The sequence below is a fragment of the Coregonus clupeaformis genome, chromosome 27 (genome assembly GCF_020615455.1).
Source record: "Coregonus clupeaformis isolate EN_2021a chromosome 27, ASM2061545v1, whole genome shotgun sequence".
Lineage (NCBI taxonomy): Eukaryota > Metazoa > Chordata > Actinopteri > Salmoniformes > Salmonidae > Coregonus > Coregonus clupeaformis.
This window is the reverse complement of record NC_059218.1, coordinates 9,303,096-9,323,373: the sequence shown is the minus strand read 5'-3', so window position 1 is coordinate 9,323,373 and position 20,278 is coordinate 9,303,096. Positions and strand designations below refer to the sequence as shown.

The 20,278-nt window shown below is 46.3% G+C and overlaps 1 protein-coding gene across 1 annotated transcript in view; it reads right to left on the bottom strand.

Annotated features, from left to right (window-relative positions):
• LOC121541497 (laminin subunit gamma-3) overlaps positions 1-20,278 on the bottom strand; it is a 224,050-nt gene that overhangs the window by 115,954 nt on the left and 87,818 nt on the right. The window contains exon 6 of the mRNA XM_041850554.2: positions 4,019-4,136. Coding sequence (XP_041706488.1) covers positions 4,019-4,136 — 118 coding nt within the window. The remainder of the gene's footprint in view (positions 1-4,018; positions 4,137-20,278) is intronic.

The window sequence follows — 20,278 nt, the reverse complement described above, 5'->3', positions numbered from 1 at the left end:
TCCAGTGTGAATGACTCAGCTAAACTCCTTGCCATTCAACAAGCACAGCACTTACACAAATGACTGATGATTGGCTAAGAGAAATTGATGATAAAAAGATTGTGGGGGCTGTTTTGTTAGACAGCGCGGCTTTTGACATTATCGATCATAGTCTGCTGCTGGAAAAACATATGTGTTATGGCTTTAGACCCCCTGCTATAGTGTGTATAAAGAGTTACTTGTCTAACAGAACACAGAGGGTGTTCTTTAACGAAAGTCTCTCAAACATAATCCAGATAGAATCAGGAATTCCCCCAGGGCAGCTGTCTAGGCCCCTTGCTTTTTTCCATCTTTACTAACGACATGCCACTGGCTTTGAGTATAGCCAGTGTGTCTATGTATGCGGATGACTCAACACTATACACGTCAGCTACTACAGCAACTGAAATAACTGCAACACTTAACAAAGAGTTGCAGTTAGTTTCGGAATGGGTGGCAAGGAATAAGTTAGTCCTGAACATTTCCAAATCTAAAAGCATTGTATTTGGGTCAAATCATTCACTAAACCCTAAACCTCAACTACATCTCATAATGAATAATCTGGAAATTGAGCAAGTTGAGGAGACTAAACTGCTTGGAGTAACCCTGGATGTTAGACTGTCATGGTCAAAGCATATTGACACAACAGTAGCTAAGATGGGGAGAAGTATGTCCATACTTAAGCGCTGCTCTGCTTTCTTAACAACACTATCAACAACGCAGGTCCTACAGGCCCTAGTTTTGTCACACCTAGACTACTGTTCAGTAGCGTGGTCAGGTGCCACATTGTGATATTGTTGTATGGTGGTATTAAACATTTTGTATTGTAGATAGGTGGTTGTGTAATAATGTCATATGATGTACTGTTTTATATTTTGTTTTATATTTAATGTAAGTGCTTTAAAATGTTTGGACCCCAGGAAGAGTAGCTTCTGCCTTGGCAGCAGCTAATAGGGATCCCTAATAAATACAAATACAAAATACCAGGTGGTGTCAAAGACTCTAGCCACTCTAGTCATAGACTGTTCTCTCCACTACCAGAGGGCAAGCGGTACCGGGGCGCCAAGTCTGGGACCAAAAGGCACCTTAACAGCTTCTATCCCCAAGCCATAAGACTGCTGAACAGTTAATCAAATGTCATCCCGGACAATTTATATTGACCCCCTTTATTATTTATTGCTTTATCTTAATTGTTTTGCACTGACTCCCTTGCACTGGCTCTATGCCCACTAACTAGACTCTCCCCATACACTTTAAAAAAATTAAATAATAATTTCACCTATATTTAACCAGGTAGGCCAGTTGAGAACAAGTTCTCATTTACAACTGCAACCTGGCCAAGATAAAGCAAAGCAGTGCGATAAAAACAACAAAAACACAGAGTTACACATGGGATAAACAAAAACATACAGTCAATAACACAATAGAAAATCTATATACAGTGTGTGCAAATGTAGTAAGTTATGGAGATATGGCAAAAAATAGGCCATAGTGCAAAATAACTACAATTTAGTTTTAACACTGGAATGATAGATGTGCAGAAGATGATGTGCAAATAGAGACACTGGGGTCCAAATGAGCAAAATAAATAACAATATGGGGATGAGGTGGGCTAATTACAGATGGGCTGTGTACAGGTGCAGTGATCGGTAAGCTGCTCTGACAACTGATGCTTAAAGTTAGTGAGGGAGATAAGAGTCTCCAGCTTCAGAGATTTTTGCAGTTCGTTCCAGTCATTAGCAGCAGAGAACTGGAAGGAGTGGCGGCCAAAGGAGGTGTTGGCTTTGGGGATGACCAGTGAGATATACCTGATGGAGCGCATACTACGGGTACTAGTACGCATACAGTGAGGGAAAAAAGTATTTGTACGTTTGCCAACTGACAAAGACATGATCAGTCTATAATTTTAATGGTAGGTTTATTTGATTAGTGAGAGACAGAATAACAACAACAAAAATCAAGAAAAACGCATGTCAAAAATGTTATAAATTGATTTGCATTTTAATGAGGGAAATAAGTATTTGACCCCTCTGCAAAACACGACTTAGTACTTGGTGGCAAAACCATTGTTGGCAATCACAGAGGTCAGACGTTTCTTGTAGTTGGCCTCCAGGTTTGCACACATCTTAGGAGGGATTTTGTTCCACTCCTCTTCTGCAGATCTTCTCCAAGTCATTAAGGTTTCGAGGCTGACGTTTGGCAGCTCGAACCTTCAGCTCCCACCACAGATTTTCTATGGGATTAAGGTCTGGAGACTGGCTAGGCCACTCCAGGACCTTAATGTGCTTCTTCTTGAGCCACTCCTTTGTTGCCTTGGCCGTGTGTTTTGGATCATTGTCATGCTGGAATACCATCCACGACCCATTTTCAATGCCCTGGCTGAGGGAAGGAGGTTCTCACCCAAGATTTGACGGTACATGGCCCCGTCCATCGTCCCTTTGATGCGGTGAAGTTTTCCTGTCCCCTTAGCAGAAAAACACCCCCAAAGCATAATGTTTCCACCTCCATGTTTGACGGTGGGGATGGTGTTCTTGGGGTCATAGTCAGCATTCCTCCTCCTCCAAACACGGCGAGTTGAGTTGATGCCAAAGAGATCGATTTTGGTCTCATCTGACCACAACACTTTCACCCAGTTCTCCTCTGAATCATTCAGATGTTCATTGGCAAACTTCAGACGACCCTGTATATGTGCTTTCTTGAGCAGGGGGACCTTGCGTGCGCTGCAGGATTTCAGTCCTTCATGGCGTAGTGTGTTACCAATTGTTTTCTTGGTGACTATGGTCCCAGCTGCCTTGAGATCATTGACAAGATCCTCCCGTGTAGTTCTGGGCTGATTCCTCACCGTTCTCATGATCATTGCAACTCCACGAGGTGAGATCTTGCATGGAGCCCCAGGCCGAGGGAGATTGACAGTTCTTTTGTGTTTCTTCCATTTGCGAAATATCGCACCAACTGTTGCCACCTTCTCACCAAGCTGCTTGGCGATGGTACTCCTCATATATAGCCTCATTATTGTTTTTATTGTGTTATTATTTCCTTTTTTATTTTGCAAATATTTGTCTTCGCTTTTTTAACTCTACATTGTTGGGAATGGGCTCGTAAGTCCAATTTGTAAGTCGCTCTGGATAAGAGCGTCTGCTAAATGATGTAAATGTAAATATAAATGTAAGTAAGCATTTCACTGTAAAGTCTACACCTGTTGTATTCGCCGCATGTGATCAATAAAATTGGATTTTGATTTGATTTAAGCATGGGCCATGCTGTGATATGAATATTTCCAGCACCTTGAGTCACCAGGCAATCCAGGAAATTGATTTGTGCCAAATATTAAGGTCCAACAGACAGAGGCTGGTGCATCATGCAGGAGGTACGGTAGGAACAATTTGGTGGTAAGAGAGGAGTAGAGACTGTTTACTGTATCAAGGCGATAGTAATGACATTGAAAACAATGGTATTACTAATAGTAGCAGGCAGCAGTAGTGATGAATTAGCACCAACAGCAGTAGAGTTGTTGCAAACTGGAATAGGCTCTAAACTTTGGTATTCTGTTCAGCTCCAACCCTGGTGTAAACCTCAACACTACTGAAACAGCCAAGGACAGGGTCAGTATGAATGTGCTTCATGGCTTAAACCACTGCAGCATGTCAAAGTAAATACACACACGATAGCCAATATATGTATTAAACATTAACACACAACCATTCAAGGTCGCGTTTAGGAGGGTGCAACGTACTAAACATGCAGATAGAAATGTAATGAATAAAGCTGACATTATTTATTTTTTCTGCATGTCAGAGGCATGTCTATTCTACTCAATATATCTGAACGTTCCACATCCTTGTGGCCTACTGAACGTAGTCGTTGGGTAGAGGCATACAGACAGAAAAACAACAACATAATTCTCTTTAAATGCATTGGTTTACTCTCCCTCTGTCTTCAAAGTGTTTCTTTATTTTCTGTGTGTGTGGTATGTGAGTGTGTCTGTGGGTGTGTTGCGTACCTGCAGCCGCCAGGGCTGAGCGAGTGGAAGCCGGGTTGACAGGTGTCACACTTCTCCCCCGTCACACTGGGTCTGCACATACACATCCCCTCTGCACCACACTGCAGACTCACAGAACCTAAGAGAGAGAGAGAGAGAGAGAGAGAGAGAGAGAGAGAGAGAGAGAGAGAGAGAGAGAGAGAGAGAGAGAGAGAGAGAGAGAGAGAGAGAGAGAGAGAGAGAGAGAGAGAGAGAGAGAGAGAGAGAGAGAGAGAGAGAGAGAGAGAGAGAGAGAGAGAGAGAGAGAGAGAGAGAGTGAATAAGTACAGAGGGGAGAGGTATACAATCAGTAGGGATTGAGAAGCAGAATGGGATTTGGTAATGCACAGCAGATGTGGGATCTTAACTGCCAGCGCCCACACTGTTGCTATTACAAAGCCATTGTGCTTTCTTAGTGGTCCCTAAGTGGAAGAGGTAGACTGCACACACCAGAGGAAGGACACTTGATCATAGACCTAAGGAGCCTGGCCACAAACCACATTATTACCATGATGATAATGATGATGAGTGTATGTATGGGATATAATGCATTATCGACCTCCCGCACAACAAACTGCCATCATCCATATTGAGTGCCATTAGAAAATTAACTTTTTCCACATTTTGTTGTGTTACAGCATGAATTTAAAATGGATTAAATTGAGAGTTTTTGTCACTGGCCTATACACAATACCCCATAATGTCTAAGTGGAATATTTACAAATTAAATAAAAATGAAAAGTTGAAATGTCTTGAGTCAATACGTATTCAACCCCTTTGCTATGGTAAGCCTAAATAAAATCAGGTGTAAACATGTGCTTAACAAGTCACATAATAAGTTGCATGGACTGTCTAGCAGTGCTTAATTTGTGCCGGATCTTTTTGGAATGTTTCATTCCGGGACCTGTTTGGCCAGATCCGATACCTCTCATGGGATGAAAAATGATTTTCACTTTTTGCAATTAAAAATTCTAATAAAAACGATCAAAGTTAATTGGAGATGCCTCTTCGTTAGTTATCCTAATTCCCCACCTCCCAGCCCGGGTCTGATATTGTACGAGTTGATTCGGCTTGGACCGGCCCGGGCTTATGGTTTGAACAACATTGTAACCTATATTTGAGACAAAAGCATGTCTGTGTGAGAAGCACACCTGTGTCTCTCACAGAACTGGAACGAGATTCACTTTCTATGATCTCTCTCCATCTCTCTGCTCTGATAGACATGAACCTGCAACTCTCATCTCTCCAGCGTTGCACTTCATCATTTATTCCTTATAGAATCATAGCCGTACGAAGGGTTCTGGAGGAGCTGCAGCAGCCCTGATCAATTGAAATTTGCCAAAGTTATAGAGTTACTGCTGTCTGTTCAGAAATACGTTAAATAATTCAGAATAGCCTACTACACCATGAGAAAGCATATAACTTAGCCACAGAGGATCAACAGCTTCTTTCAAAAAATATTTGCCTAGCTGTGGAGTGTAGCCCAATAACAAGGCGCAGTCCACAGTTGAGAAAGTGCGGCAAATCTGTCAGTGAAGAACAGCATGCAGACAAAACAGGCATTTTCTATACTTAAAATACAATCTCTGGAAAACAGGTTGGAAAGCAAATGGCTCCATCTGTAAAGAGAAGACTCTAATCTGAGAGGCTTTTGGCAAGAGCGCATCGGCCATCACCAGCGAGTGAGCTGCATGTCATTGGGTGAGTCAGTGAAACTGGAAAGCATTTTTAGGACTATAATTTCCTCCTCATATTGTAGCCTACAATATGTGTCTCCACACACCTAGGCCTAGGCTAGTGATGGATTCAAGACAAGGTTGTTTTTATTGATCTCAAATTCTCAGTTTGTCATTTTGATAATTTTTGCAGTATTATGGTGCTTTCATGACAACTGGAAACTCTGAGAAAATCGAGGTCGAATCATGATGTCAGTGATCTTCAGGTTTGAAAGTCGGAGCTTTAGAAAGAGGCCTGAGTTCCCGACTTGGAATTCCGAGTTGGATGACCGCTCAAAACTAATTTTCCCAGTCGGAGCTAGTTTTTTCCCCCCGAGTTCCCAGTTGTCTTGAACGCACTGAAGTCGGAAGTCTGGGATTTCCCAGTTCCAAGTTCCCATGTTGTGAACGCGGCATTAAAAAAGATTATGCCAAAGTCTCCAGTCATGTAAAATGATGGACAATTGCATGAAATGCGTTTATAAAAGGCCACATGTTTCCCAGACCCTACGCCAATAAAACAGAGACATGGTTGTTGAAATCATTCATGTTCATTTCTGTGGCCTTCACCAAGTGAGTTCTTAGGTGGATATGATCATTATAATTGAACCATTACATATATCTTAAGGCCTTGAAACTTATGGCCTAAAGGCCACATCTGTTAGGCCTACTGCTGCTAGGTAGCTCTCTCTCTGCTCTCCCCCTCCCCTCTGTCTGTCCTTGATTGCAGGAGTGAAGTCTGGTGTGCGGGAGTCAGGGTTCCAGCTGCAGCTCATTCACCATAATCACCTCAGCCTTTAAGACCCGGTCAAACTTTCCACTCATCGTCAGATCATAGTCAAGACAACCATATATTTGGAACCTGACTCCTGCCTCCGCTTCACTCCTGCCACCACCATCCTGCTCTCCACTATCGGGCCTCTCCTTTGGACTCACCACGGACACTAGGACATTACGGTACCACACCTGCCCTGACCTGGATCTGTACCCTCCCTGTAACCTGGACTTGCTCTTTCCCATTTATTGGAAACCTGGACTATTGAACATTATAATAAACCTGTTAAAACTTCTCTGGCTTGGTGTACTTGTCTGCATTTGGGTTCTATCCAGTTAAATCATAACAGTATGATCTGACCAACATGAACCCAGCAGACAGTAGCTCGGATACCACCCCAGAGTGCACTCAAATTTGGACTGCCATAGCCAATCAGGGCATTCTACTTGGCCAACATGATACCCTGTTTAAGACGATTGCTGAGGACAGTCAGGTGCTGCTTAATCAGGTTCAATTACTCACCAATCAAGTGTTTGCCCTTACTACCCCTTCAGCCCAGATCAGAGAGCCTTTTGTTCCTGCTCCAGAGCGCTATGACGGGAACATGGGAACCTGTGGCGATTTTTTGACTCAATGCTCGTTAGTGTTTGAACAACAGCCCCTCACCTACGCCTCAGAAAGAGCCCGTATTGCCTACCTTATCAACTCTACTAGCGGTTCCGCTCGTGCCTGGGGATCCGCGGTCTGGGAGAGTCAGTCGCACATTTGCAACGCTTTACGTGGCCTTCACCACGGAGATGAGGAAGGTTTTTGATCACCCCGTACGAGGCAAGGAGGCTGCGAAACGGTTGTTTTCTCTTCGGCAGGGGGCTCGTAGTGTGGCGGAGATGGCAGTGGAGTTTCGGACTTTAGCAGCAGTGAGTGGTTGGAATGACGAGGCATTACAAGGAGTGTTCATCAATGCTTTGTCTGAGACTTTAAAAGATGAATTGGTGTCATATGATGAATCGCCTACGCTGGATAATCTTATTTCACTCACTATCAGGTTGGATAATCGGATTCGGGAGCGCCGCCGGGAGAGGAGTGTTAGTTCCAAGCAACCTGTCTGTCATCAACAAACTCCTCCTGCATCGTCCCTACGGAGAGAGCCGTGTCGTCCCGAGTCGATACGAGGAGCACTGAACCCGAAGCCATGGAGGTGGGTCGTGCACGGTTGTCCTCAGAGGAGCGTGCACGTCGTATTCAGGCTCGGGTCTGCCTGTATTGTGGAGAAGCTGGTCATTTCGTTCCTTCCTGCCCAGTTCGTCCGGGAAAAGGGCCGGCTCATCATTTATGGGAGAAGTTTTGGTGAGCCGAGCAGCGGATTCTTCCTCTTCTCCCCGCATTCTGCTCCAGGCATCCCTCCAGTGGCAGTCCCAGAATTTCTCTGTTAGTGCGCTGATTGATTCTGGTGCCGACGAAAGCTTTTTGGATAGAGAGTGGGCTCAACAAATGGATTTGGAGACTGTTCCTATGGACTGTCCGCTGCAGGCTAAGGGTCTAAATGGACAATTGTTGACCCGCATTACCCATCAGACTGTTCCTGTTTGTCTTAGAGTGTCGGGAAATCATCAGGAGAACATTCAATTCCATATTATCGACTGCCCACAGACTCCCCTGGTCCTTGGTATCCCCCTGGCTCATAAAACACAATCCACACATTGATTGGGTGACAGGTAGCATTGTTTCATGGAGCACATTTTGTCATGTGAATTGTTTGTGTTCTGCTCAGACTCCTGCCAGTACTGTGCCTCAACCTCCACTGGAGTCCATGGATCTTTCTGCTGTTCCTGACGTGTATCATGACCTGGCATCCGTTTTCTGCGAACACAGAGCTACTTCTCTTCCTCCTCACCGGCCTTACGACTGCGCCATTGACCTCCAGCCAGGAGCCCCGCTCCCCAGCAGTCGCCTGTACAATCTCTCCCGGCCGGAGACGGAGGCTATGGAGAACTACATTCGGGACTCCTTGGCGGCAGGTATTATGCGTCCTTCCTCGTCACCTGTAGGAGCGGGGTTCTTTTTTGTTGCTAAGAAGGATAAGACCCTCAGACCCTGTATTGATTACCGTGGACTTAACAACATCACCATTAAGAACAAGTATTCTCTGCCTTTGATTAATTCGGCTTTTTCCCCTCCTTCATGGTGCTACCATCTTTACGAAACTGGATCTACGAAATGCGTATCACCTGGTGCGCATTCGTAAGGGTGATGAATGGAAGACTGCCTTCAACACACCCCTTGGGACATTTTGAGTATCGGGTTATGCCTTTTGGGTTGTCTAATGCCCCTGCTGTTTTTCAGGCACTAGTCAATGATGTCCTTCGGGACATGTTGAATCGGTTTGTTTTTGTCTATCTGGATGATATCTTGATTTTCTCAGAGTCCTCCCAGGAACATGAACTGCATGTGCGCCAGGTGTTGCAAAAGGTTGTTGGAGAACAAACTGTTTGTGAAGATGGAGAAATGTGAATTTCATGTGTCTGAGACCTCTTTTTTGGGTTACATCATAGCTCAGGGGGAGCTGCGGATGGACCCAGCTAAGATCTCTGCTGTCACGGACTGGCCAGCTCCCTCTACCCGCAAACAACTTCAACGATTCCTGGGGTTTGCGAACTTCTATAGGAGGTTCATCAAGGACTACAGCCGCATTGCGGCGCCACTCACCGCTCTCACCTCCATCTCACGACCGTTCACTTGGAATGAAGGGGGCCGAATCAGCGTTCGAAGAACTGAAACATCGCTTCGCCTCGGCTCCCATTCTGATGCAGCCGGACCCCGACCGCCAGTTTGTCGTGGAGGTGGATGCATCCGACACTGGGGTAGGTGCAGTGTTGTCACAACGTTCTCCTGAAGATAACAAACTGCATCCCTGTGCTTTTCTCTCAAGGAAACTTTCTCAGGCAGAGAGGAATTATGATGTTGGAAATCGTGAACTGCTCGCCGTTAAGCTGGCTCTCGAGGAGTGGCGACATTGGTTGAGGGGGGCGGAACAACCCTTCATCGTGTGGACGGATCATAAGAATCTGGCTTACCTCCAGTCAGCGAAGCAGCTCAACCCCCGTCAAGCCAGGTGGGCACTATTTTTTGGGAGATTCAATTTTTCTCTGTCTTACCGTCCTGGGTCACGCAACGTCAAGCCTGACGCCCTGTCTCGTGTTCATTCGGCTGTTGATACTGGTAGTAACCCTGAACCCATTTTGCCTCCTACCTGCAGTATTGCAGTCATCACATGTGACATCGAGGGGATTGTTAGACAGGCTCAACATCATCAAGCTGACCCTGGGAGGGGTCCTCTAACCGGATGTTTGTCCCTGAGTCTGCTCGCTCCCAGGTACTTCAGTGGGCTCACTCGTCTCCCCTTACCTGTCACCCTGGAGTTTCGCGGACCCTTGACTTTGTGCGACGGAAGTTCTGGTGGGCCACGATGGAGGCGGACACTGAGCCTTCATTGCTGCTTGTACGGTATGTGCACGAAGTAAAAACTCCACCCAGGCCAGCGCTGGTCATCTACGACCTCTACCTATACCCAGCCGGCCCTGGTCGCATATCGCTATGGATTTTGTCACTGGACTTCCCCCCTCATCTGGTAAGACTGTCATTCTTACGGTGATTGATCGCTTTTTCTAAGTTCGCTCATTTTTTTGGCCCTACCTAAACTGCCCACTGCCAGAGAGACGGCTGATATTTTGGTTGAACATGTGTTCCGCTCTCATGGTCTACCCACGGATATTGTCTCTGACAGGGGTCCCCAGTTTGTCTCCCAGGTGTGGAAAGCTTTCTGTAAAGCTTTGGGCATTACATCCAGCCTGTCCTCTGGATATCACCCCAGACCAACGGGCAAGCCGAGAGAGCGAACCAGGAGATGGAGACCGCACTTCGCTGTGTCACTGGGCCAAACCCTGGGTCATGGAGCTCCATGCTCCCCTGGGTGGAATATGCTCATAACACCTTGACTAACGCTTCCTCTGGTTTGTCTCCTTTTCTGTGTGCTCTGGGTTATCAACCTCCCTGTTCCCTTCCCAAGAGAGGGAACTTGCGGTACCCTCGGTGCAGTCCCACATGCGCCGCTGCTGCAAGGTCTGGAGGAAGGCCAGGGTAGCTCTGTCCCGAGCTTCGGCGTACATGCAGAGGCAAGCCAACCGTCACCGGTCCCAGGCTCCCGGTTACTCTCCTGGTCAAGAGGTATGGCTGAAGTCACGGGACCTTCCATTGAAGGTGGAGTCGAAGAAGATGGCGCCTCGTTTTATAGGACCGTTCAAGATACTGTCTATTGTTAACCCCCTGCGCGGTTAAGCTACAGCTTCCTGCCTCCCTACGGGTTCATTCCACCTTTCATGTTTCCCAGATTAAGCCTGTGTCGGTTAGCCCTTTGTGCCCGCCCTCTCGTCCCCCTCCTCCGCCCAAGATCGTGGGTGGGGGTCCGGTTTACACTGTCCGGCGACTTCTGGATGTTCGCCGCCGGGGTCGTGGTTTCCAGTACCTGGTGGATTGGGAGGGTTATGGTCCTGAGGAACGTTCCTGGGTGCCCAGGAGCTTCATTGTGGATCCTGCTCTGGTTCGTGAGTTTCATAGGTTACATCCTGATAAACCCTGTCGGCCGCCAGGTGGCGTCCGTAGAGGGGGGGTACTGTTAGGCCTACTGCTGCTAGGTAGCTCTCTCTCTGCTCTCCCCCTCCCCTCTGTCTGTCCTTGATTGCAGGAGTGAAGTCTGGTGTGCGGGAGTCAGGGTTCCAGCTGCAGCTCATTCACCATAATCACCTCAGCCTTTAAGACCCGGTCAAACTTTCCACTCATCGTCAGATCATAGTCAAGACAACCATATATTTGGAACCTGACTCCTGCCTCCGCTTCACTCCTGCCACCACCATCCTGCTCTCCACTATCGGGCCTCTCCTTTGGACTCACCACGGACACTAGGACATTACGGTACCACACCTGCCCTGACCTGGATCTGTACCCTCCCTGTAACCTGGACTTGCTCTTTCCCATTTATTGGAAACCTGGACTATTGAACATTATAATAAACCTGTTAAAACTTCTCTGGCTTGGTGTACTTGTCTGCATTTGGGTTCTATCCAGTTAAATCATAACAGTATGATCTGACCAACATGAACCCAGCAGACAGTAGCTCGGATACCACCCCAGAGTGCACTCAAATTTGGACTGCCATAGCCAATCAGGGCATTCTACTTGGCCAACATGATACCCTGTTTAAGACGATTGCTGAGGACAGTCAGGTGCTGCTTAATCAGGTTCAATTACTCACCAATCAAGTGTTTGCCCTTACTACCCCTTCAGCCCAGATCAGAGAGCCTTTTGTTCCTGCTCCAGAGCGCTATGACGGGAACATGGGAACCTGTGGCGATTTTTTGACTCAATGCTCGTTAGTGTTTGAACAACAGCCCCTCACCTACGCCTCAGAAAGAGCCCGTATTGCCTACCTTATCAACTCTACTAGCGGTTCCGCTCGTGCCTGGGGATCCGCGGTCTGGGAGAGTCAGTCGCACATTTGCAACGCTTACGTGGCCTTCACCACGGAGATGAGGAAGGTTTTTGATCACCCCGTACGAGGCAAGGAGGCTGCGAAACGGTTGTTTTCTCTTCGGCAGGGGGCTCGTAGTGTGGCGGAGATGGCAGTGGAGTTTCGGACTTTAGCAGCAGTGAGTGGTTGGAATGACGAGGCATTACAAGGAGTGTTCATCAATGCTTTGTCTGAGACTTTAAAAGATGAATTGGTGTCATATGATGAATCGCCTACGCTGGATAATCTTATTTCACTCACTATCAGGTTGGATAATCGGATTCGGGAGCGCCGCCGGGAGAGGAGTGTTAGTTCCAAGCAACCTGTCTGTCATCAACAAACTCCTCCCTGCATCGTCCCTACGGAGAGAGCCGTGTCGTCCCGAGTCGATACGAGGAGCACTGAACCCGAAGCCATGGAGGTGGGTCGGCACGGTTGTCCTCAGAGGAGCGTGCACGCCGTATTCAGGCTCGGGTCTGCCTGTATTGTGGAGAAGCTGGTCATTTCGTTCCTTCCTGCCCAGTTCGTCCGGGGAAAAGGGCCGGCTCATCATTTATGGGAGAAGTTTTGGTGAGCCGAGCAGCGGATTCTTCCTCTTCTCCCCGCATTCTGCTCCAGGCATCCCTCCAGTGGCAGTCCCAGAATTTCTCTGTTAGTGCGCTGATTGATTCTGGTGCCGACGAAAGCTTTTTGGATAGAGAGTGGGCTCAACAAATGGATTTGGAGACTGTTCCTATGGACTGTCCGCTGCAGGCTAAGGGTCTAAATGGACAATTGTTGACCCGCATTACCCATCAGACTGTTCCTGTTTGTCTTAGAGTGTCGGGAAATCATCAGGAGAACATTCAATTCCATATTATCGACTGCCCACAGACTCCCCTGGTCCTTGGTATCCCCTGGCTCATAAAACACAATCCACACATTGATTGGGTGACAGGTAGCATTGTTTCATGGAGCACATTTTGTCATGTGAATTGTTTGTGTTCTGCTCAGACTCCTGCCAGTACTGTGCCTCAACCTCCACTGGAGTCCATGGATCTTTCTGCTGTTCCTGACGTGTATCATGACCTGGCATCCGTTTTCTGCGAACACAGAGCTACTTCTCTTCCTCCTCACCGGCCTTACGACTGCGCCATTGACCTCCAGCCAGGAGCCCCGCTCCCCAGCAGTCGCCTGTACAATCTCTCCCGGCCGGAGACGGAGGCTATGGAGAACTACATTCGGGACTCCTTGGCGGCAGGTATTATGCGTCCTTCCTCGTCACCTGTAGGAGCGGGGTTCTTTTTGTTGCTAAGAAGGATAAGACCCTCAGACCCTGTATTGATTACCGTGGACTTAACAACATCACCATTAAGAACAAGTATTCTCTGCCTTTGATTAATTCGGCTTTTTCCCCTCCTTCATGGTGCTACCATCTTTACGAAACTGGATCTACGAAATGCGTATCACCTGGTGCGCATTCGTAAGGGGTGATGAATGGAAGACTGCCTTCAACACACCCTTGGGACATTTTGAGTATCGGGTTATGCCTTTTGGGTTGTCTAATGCCCCTGCTGTTTTTCAGGCACTAGTCAATGATGTCCTTCGGGACATGTTGAATCGGTTTGTTTTTGTCTATCTGGATGATATCTTGATTTTCTCAGAGTCCTCCCAGGAACATGAACTGCATGTGCGCCAGGTGTTGCAAAGGTTGTTGGAGAACAAACTGTTTGTGAAGATGGAGAAATGTGAATTTCATGTGTCTGAGACCTCTTTTTTGGGTTACATCATAGCTCAGGGGGAGCTGCGGATGGACCCAGCTAAGATCTCTGCTGTCACGGACTGGCCAGCTCCCTCTACCCGCAAAACAACTTCAACGATTCCTGGGGTTTGCGAACTTCTATAGGAGGTTCATCAAGGACTACAGCCGCATTGCGGCGCCACTCACCGCTCTCACCTCCATCTCACGACCGTTCACTTGGAATGAAGGGGCCGAATCAGCGTTCGAAGAACTGAAACATCGCTCGCCTCGGCTCCCATTCTGATGCAGCCGGACCCCGACCGCCAGTTTGTCGTGGAGGTGGATGCATCCGACACTGGGGTAGGTGCAGTGTTGTCACAACGTTCTCCTGAAGATAACAAACTGCATCCCTGTGCTTTTCTCTCAAGGAAACTTTCTCAGGCAGAGAGGAATTATGATGTTGGAAATCGTGAACTGCTCGCCGTTAAGCTGGCTCTCGAGGAGTGGCGACATTGGTTGGAGGGGGCGGAACAACCCTTCATCGTGTGGACGGATCATAAGAATCTGGCTTACCTCCAGTCAGCGAAGCAGCTCAACCCCGTCAAGCCAGGTGGGCACTATTTTTTGGGAGATTCAATTTTTCTCTGTCTTACCGTCCTGGGTCACGCAACGTCAAGCCTGACGCCCTGTCTCGTGTTCATTCGGCTGTTGATACTGGTAGTAACCCTGAACCCATTTTGCCTCCTACCTGCAGTATTGCAGTCATCACATGTGACATCGAGGGGATTGTTAGACAGGCTCAACATCATCAAGCTGACCCTGGGAGGGGTCCTCCTAACCGGATGTTTGTCCCTGAGTCTGCTCGCTCCCAGGTACTTCAGTGGGCTCACTCGTCTCCCCTTACCTGTCACCCTGGAGTTTCGCGGACCCTTGACTTTGTGCGACGGAAGTTCTGGTGGGCCACGATGGAGGCGGACACTCGAGCCTTCATTGCTGCTTGTACGGTATGTGCACGAAGTAAAAACTCCACCCAGGCCAGCGCTGGTCATCTACGACCTCTACCTATACCCAGCCGGCCCTGGTCGCATATCGCTATGGATTTTGTCACTGGACTTCCCCCTCATCTGGTAAGACTGTCATTCTTACGGTGATTGATCGTTTTTCTAAGTTCGCTCATTTTTGGCCCTACCTAAACTGCCCACTGCCAGAGAGACGGCTGATATTTTGGTTGAACATGTGTTCCGCTCTCATGGTCTACCCACGGATATTGTCTCTGACAGGGGTCCCCAGTTTGTCTCCCAGGTGTGGAAAGCTTTCTGTAAAGCTTTGGGCATTACATCCAGCCTGTCCTCTGGATATCACCCCCAGACCAACGGGCAAGCCGAGAGAGCGAACCAGGAGATGGAGACCGCACTTCGCTGTGTCACTGGGCCAAACCCTGGGTCATGGAGCTCCATGCTCCCCTGGGTGGAATATGCTCATAACACCTTGACTAACGCTTCCTCTGGTTTGTCTCCTTTTCTGTGTGCTCTGGGTTATCAACCTCCCTGTTCCCTTCCCAAGAGAGGGAACTTGCGGTACCCTCGGTGCAGTCCCACATGCGCCGCTGCTGCAAGGTCTGGAGGAAGGCCAGGGTAGCTCTGTCCCGAGCTTCGGCGTACATGCAGAGGCAAGCCAACCGTCACCGGTCCCAGGCTCCCGGTTACTCTCCTGGTCAAGAGGTATGGCTGAAGTCACGGGACCTTCCATTGAAGGTGGAGTCGAAGAAGATGGCGCCTCGTTTTATAGGACCGTTCAAGATACTGTCTATTGTTAACCCCTGCGCGGTTAAGCTACAGCTTCCTGCCTCCCTACGGGTTCATTCCACCTTTCATGTTTCCCAGATTAAGCCTGTGTCGGTTAGCCCTTTGTGCCCGCCCTCTCGTCCCCCTCCTCCGCCCAAGATCGTGGGTGGGGGTCCGGTTTACACTGTCCGGCGACTTCTGGATGTTCGCCGCCGGGGTCGTGGTTTCCAGTACCTGGTGGATTGGGAGGGTTATGGTCCTGAGGAACGTTCCTGGGTGCCCAGGAGCTTCATTGTGGATCCTGCTCTGGTTCGTGAGTTTCATAGGTTACATCCTGATAAACCCTGTCGGCCGCCAGGTGGCGTCCGTAGAGGGGGGTACTGTTAGGCCTACTGCTGCTAGGTAGCTCTCTCTCTGCTCTCCCCTCCCCTCTGTCTGTCCTTGATTGCAGGAGTGAAGTCTGGTGTGCGGGAGTCAGGGTTCCAGCTGCAGCTCATTCACCATAATCACCTCAGCCTTTAAGACCCGGTCAAACTTTCCACTCATCGTCAGATCATAGTCAAGACAACCATATATTTGGAACCTGACTCCTGCCTCCGCTTCACTCCTGCCACCACCATCCTGCTCTCCACTATCGGGCCTCTCCTTTGGACTCACCACGGACACTAGGACATTACGGTACCACACCTGCCCTGACCTGGATCTGTACCCTCCCTGTAACCTGGACTTGCTCTTTCCCATTTATTGGAAACCTGGACTATTGAACATTATAATAAACCTGTTAAAACTTCTCTGGCTTGGTGTACTTGTCTGCATTTGGGTTCTATCCAGTTAAATCATAACAACATCAGGCCTGCAAGTAGGGTTGCAAAATTACACAAACTTTCCCCACTTTTTCCCCCCAGTAATCTTCCAACCACGATTTCTGGAAAATCTGGGAAATTTCCCAGAATTTTGCAACCATAACTGTAAATCTAATTATGCTGCCTTGCAAAGCGACGTGCAATTCCTATTGGAATCTAGCCAGCATTAGGTTATCCAACAGTTTAAATTTGTATTCACCCGCATCCTGCATTCATAATGACTGCCAGGGTTAAGAACAGTGGGAGGAAACTACCTAAGCCATTTAAACTGGAACAACCATTTCAGTAATGGGTGCAAAAATACAATGATTGGATTAGTTTAGAAAACATTTTTTTTATCTTTGTGTAGCATAACATTTAATCAATCAATCACTCAATGTATATACAAAAACGCAGATATTAACAACAATTCAAAAAAGTCTACCTGCAGTAGAGCATGCTGGGAAAAAAGTTCATATGTTATCTTAAAAAAAAAATTAGTTGGTGTGACTTCTCATTTAGTTTTGAGTCAGCACCACATATACATTTTAAGTAATAATTACTTTTCATTGACTTTGAGTACAACTTACTAGAAGTATTTGAGTAAAAAATGCCTTGGGGTTTACAGTGCACCCTCTTGCGCTCACATTTTGCTCCGGCACCTCCCGATTTACAAATTAAGCACTGCTGTCTTGCTTTCATTTAGGTGATTATTAGCGAGATGGATGGTCAAGATACTGAATGAATGTAGGTCCATTATCATTTCTACACAGTTTTGATTTGGTTTTGTCATTTTAACCCTGCTGTAGAATATAGAAACCACCAAGCTGGTGTGTCTCTAATGAACAGTTAGAATAATCATTGATTACATTCAATGGGTTCAGTTAGATTAAAGGGAGGCTGAAATGACTGATTTAACCTCAGTTTCAATCCTCTTAATTAGGAAATGTGACTGTGTTAGCATATGAGAAGTGTTTGTACATTCACTCTGCCGAAACAGTACCCAGTTACAGTCACTAACTCTTCTAGATAACTTGAAACAGTCTAACCTGGGCCCTTATCCACAAAGTGTCTCAGAGTAGAAAATTGGTCATACGTGCTTAGAATAAAAACATTTTACCCCTACTCTTATGGGTATAAATAAACACTATGCACAAACACTCTTAAGTCATAAGAGTCACACCTAGTCGACAGATATTTAGGACACCTCATGAGCGGTTCTAACCCGTTAACAGATACCAGCAGGTGTCTTGATAACAGAAATATGCAGCAAGTCAGTGGTTCATGCGCCATATGCAATTTCTTTGGAGTTGTTAATATAATGTTTTGATATTTATATATGATCAATCCATAAATAATCGAAATCTTTATTCAACAGTATATCTTGTGCCTTGGACAATGATTTCACATGATATGCCTAAATACTTACAGTGGGGGAAAAAAGTATTTAGTCAGCCACCAATTGTGCAAGTTCTCCCACTTAAAAAGATGAGAGAGGCGTGTAATTTCCATCATAGGTACACGTCAACTATGACAGACAAATTGAGAATTTTTTTTCCAGAAAATCACATTGTAGGATTTTTAATGAATTTATTTGCAAATTATGGTGGAAAATAAGTATTTGGTCACCTACAAACAAGCAAGATTTCTGGCTCTCACAGACCTGTAACTTCTTCTTTAAGAGGCTCCTCTGTCCTCCACTTGTTACCTGTATTAATGGCACCTGTTTGAACTTGTTATCAGTATAAAAGACACCTGTCCACAACCTCAAACAGTCACACTCCAAACTCCACTATGGCCAAGACCAAAGAGCTGTCAAAGGACACCAGAAACAAAATTGTAGACCTGCACCAGGCTGTAGGTAAGCAGCTTGGTTTGAAGAAATCAACTGTGGGAGCAATTATTAGGAAATGGAAGTCATACAAGACCACTGATAATCTCCCTCGATCTGGGGCTCCACGCAAGATCTCACCCTGTGGGGTCAAAATGATCACAAGAACGGTGAGCAAAAATCCCAGAACCACATGGGGGGACCTAGTGAATGACCTGCAGAGAGCTGGGACCAAAGTAACAAAGCCTACCATCAGTAACACACTACGCCGCCAGGGACTCAAATCCTGCAGTGCCAGACGTGTCCCCCTGCTTAAGCCAGTACATGTCCAGGCCTGTCTGAAGTTTGCTAGAGTGCATTTGGATGATCCAGAAGAGGATTGGGAGAATGTCATATGGTCAGATGAAACCAAAATAGAACTTTTTGGTAAAAACTCAACTCGTCGTGTTTGGAGGACAAAGAATGCTGAGTTGCATCCAAAGAACACCATACCTACTGTGAAACATGGGGGTGGAAACATCATGCGTTGGGGCTGTTTTTCTGCAAAGGGACCAGGACGACTGATCCGTGTAAAGGAAAGAATGAATGGGGACATGTATCGTGAGATTTTGAGTGAAAACCTCCTTCCATCAGCAAGGGCATTGAAGATGAAACGTGGCTGGGTCTTTCAGCCAGTCTCCAGATCTCAACCCCATAGAAAATCTTTGGAGGGAGTTGAAAGTCCGTGTTGCCCAGCGACAGCCCCAAAACATCACTGCTCTAGAGGAGATCTGCATGCAGGAATGGGCCAAAATACCAGCAACAGTGTGTGAAAACCTTGTGAAGACTTACAGAAAACGTTTGGCCTGTGTCATTGCCAACAAAGGGTATATAACAAAGTATTGAGAAACTTTTGTTATTGACCAAATACTTATTTTCCAACATAATTTGCAAATAAATTCATAAAAAATCCTACATGTGATTTTCTGGATTTTTTTTCTCATTTTGTCTGTCATAGTTGACGTGTACCTATGATGAAAATTACAGGCCTCTCTCATCTTTTGAAGTGGGAGAACATGCACAATTGGTGGCTGACTAAATACTTTTTTCCCCCAATGTATAACAAATAGGCTAATAAATAAACATGTTGTTCTTTCTATTATTTTATTACCTACATTATGTTATTTCAAGTTATCCCGTTGGAGCGCAATATCACGTTGTTAAAAAATATTCCTAAATTGGGCATGCCTATAAATTGGGCAATTGAAGGCATCTAGGGCTTATGTTAATTTTCATTGTGTTCGATGAAAATGAGAGAACTTTCAAACGTTGCTTGCAACATCGTTTGCAACATTATCGGCAAGTGTCTTGATGCCGACAGTGCCAAAGCGATTTAGAATTGTTAAACGGGAGTGACGAGTGTGTTGATATAACGGTAATATTGTCAAAATTATGCTTTTAACAACCATCAGAATTGGTAATAAAAAGGTTATGCATGCCAACATATTAGGCAATAATTAAGAGAAGTGATTGTGTCAGGCAAAATTATATCAAACGTTTTACCATTGCAACATTAAGATGTACAGTCACATTCACTGTGGTTGTCTGAAGCGTGTTATAGAGTTCACAGCTGGCGATACCTCAACGCGATTGATTATCCCCATCATTTGCAACAATGTCAATGAGCATCATCACTATCTTTCCTTTGCAGTACTTCAAACTTTCGTGAAACTTTTATGAGTTGATTTTACTCATGGCTCAAAGTTTGTCTGGATATCCTAAAACCTACTCTGAGCTGGGAGTTGTTGTTCTTGTCTTAAAACAGGTTTTATCAGGATTCCTAGGACCTTTTCTGAGATGCTTTGTGGATAGGGTCCCAGGTCATCCGGAAGAAACTTATTTCGCCAATTAGCTTTTCATGTGACAATATTTTTCTCATTAAATGCTTTCAATATTTTTATATGAATTTTTAAAATGTATAGTTGGTTTGAGGTTTTTAAGTCATTGACATTTGGAGCTGTTGTAATTAAAAA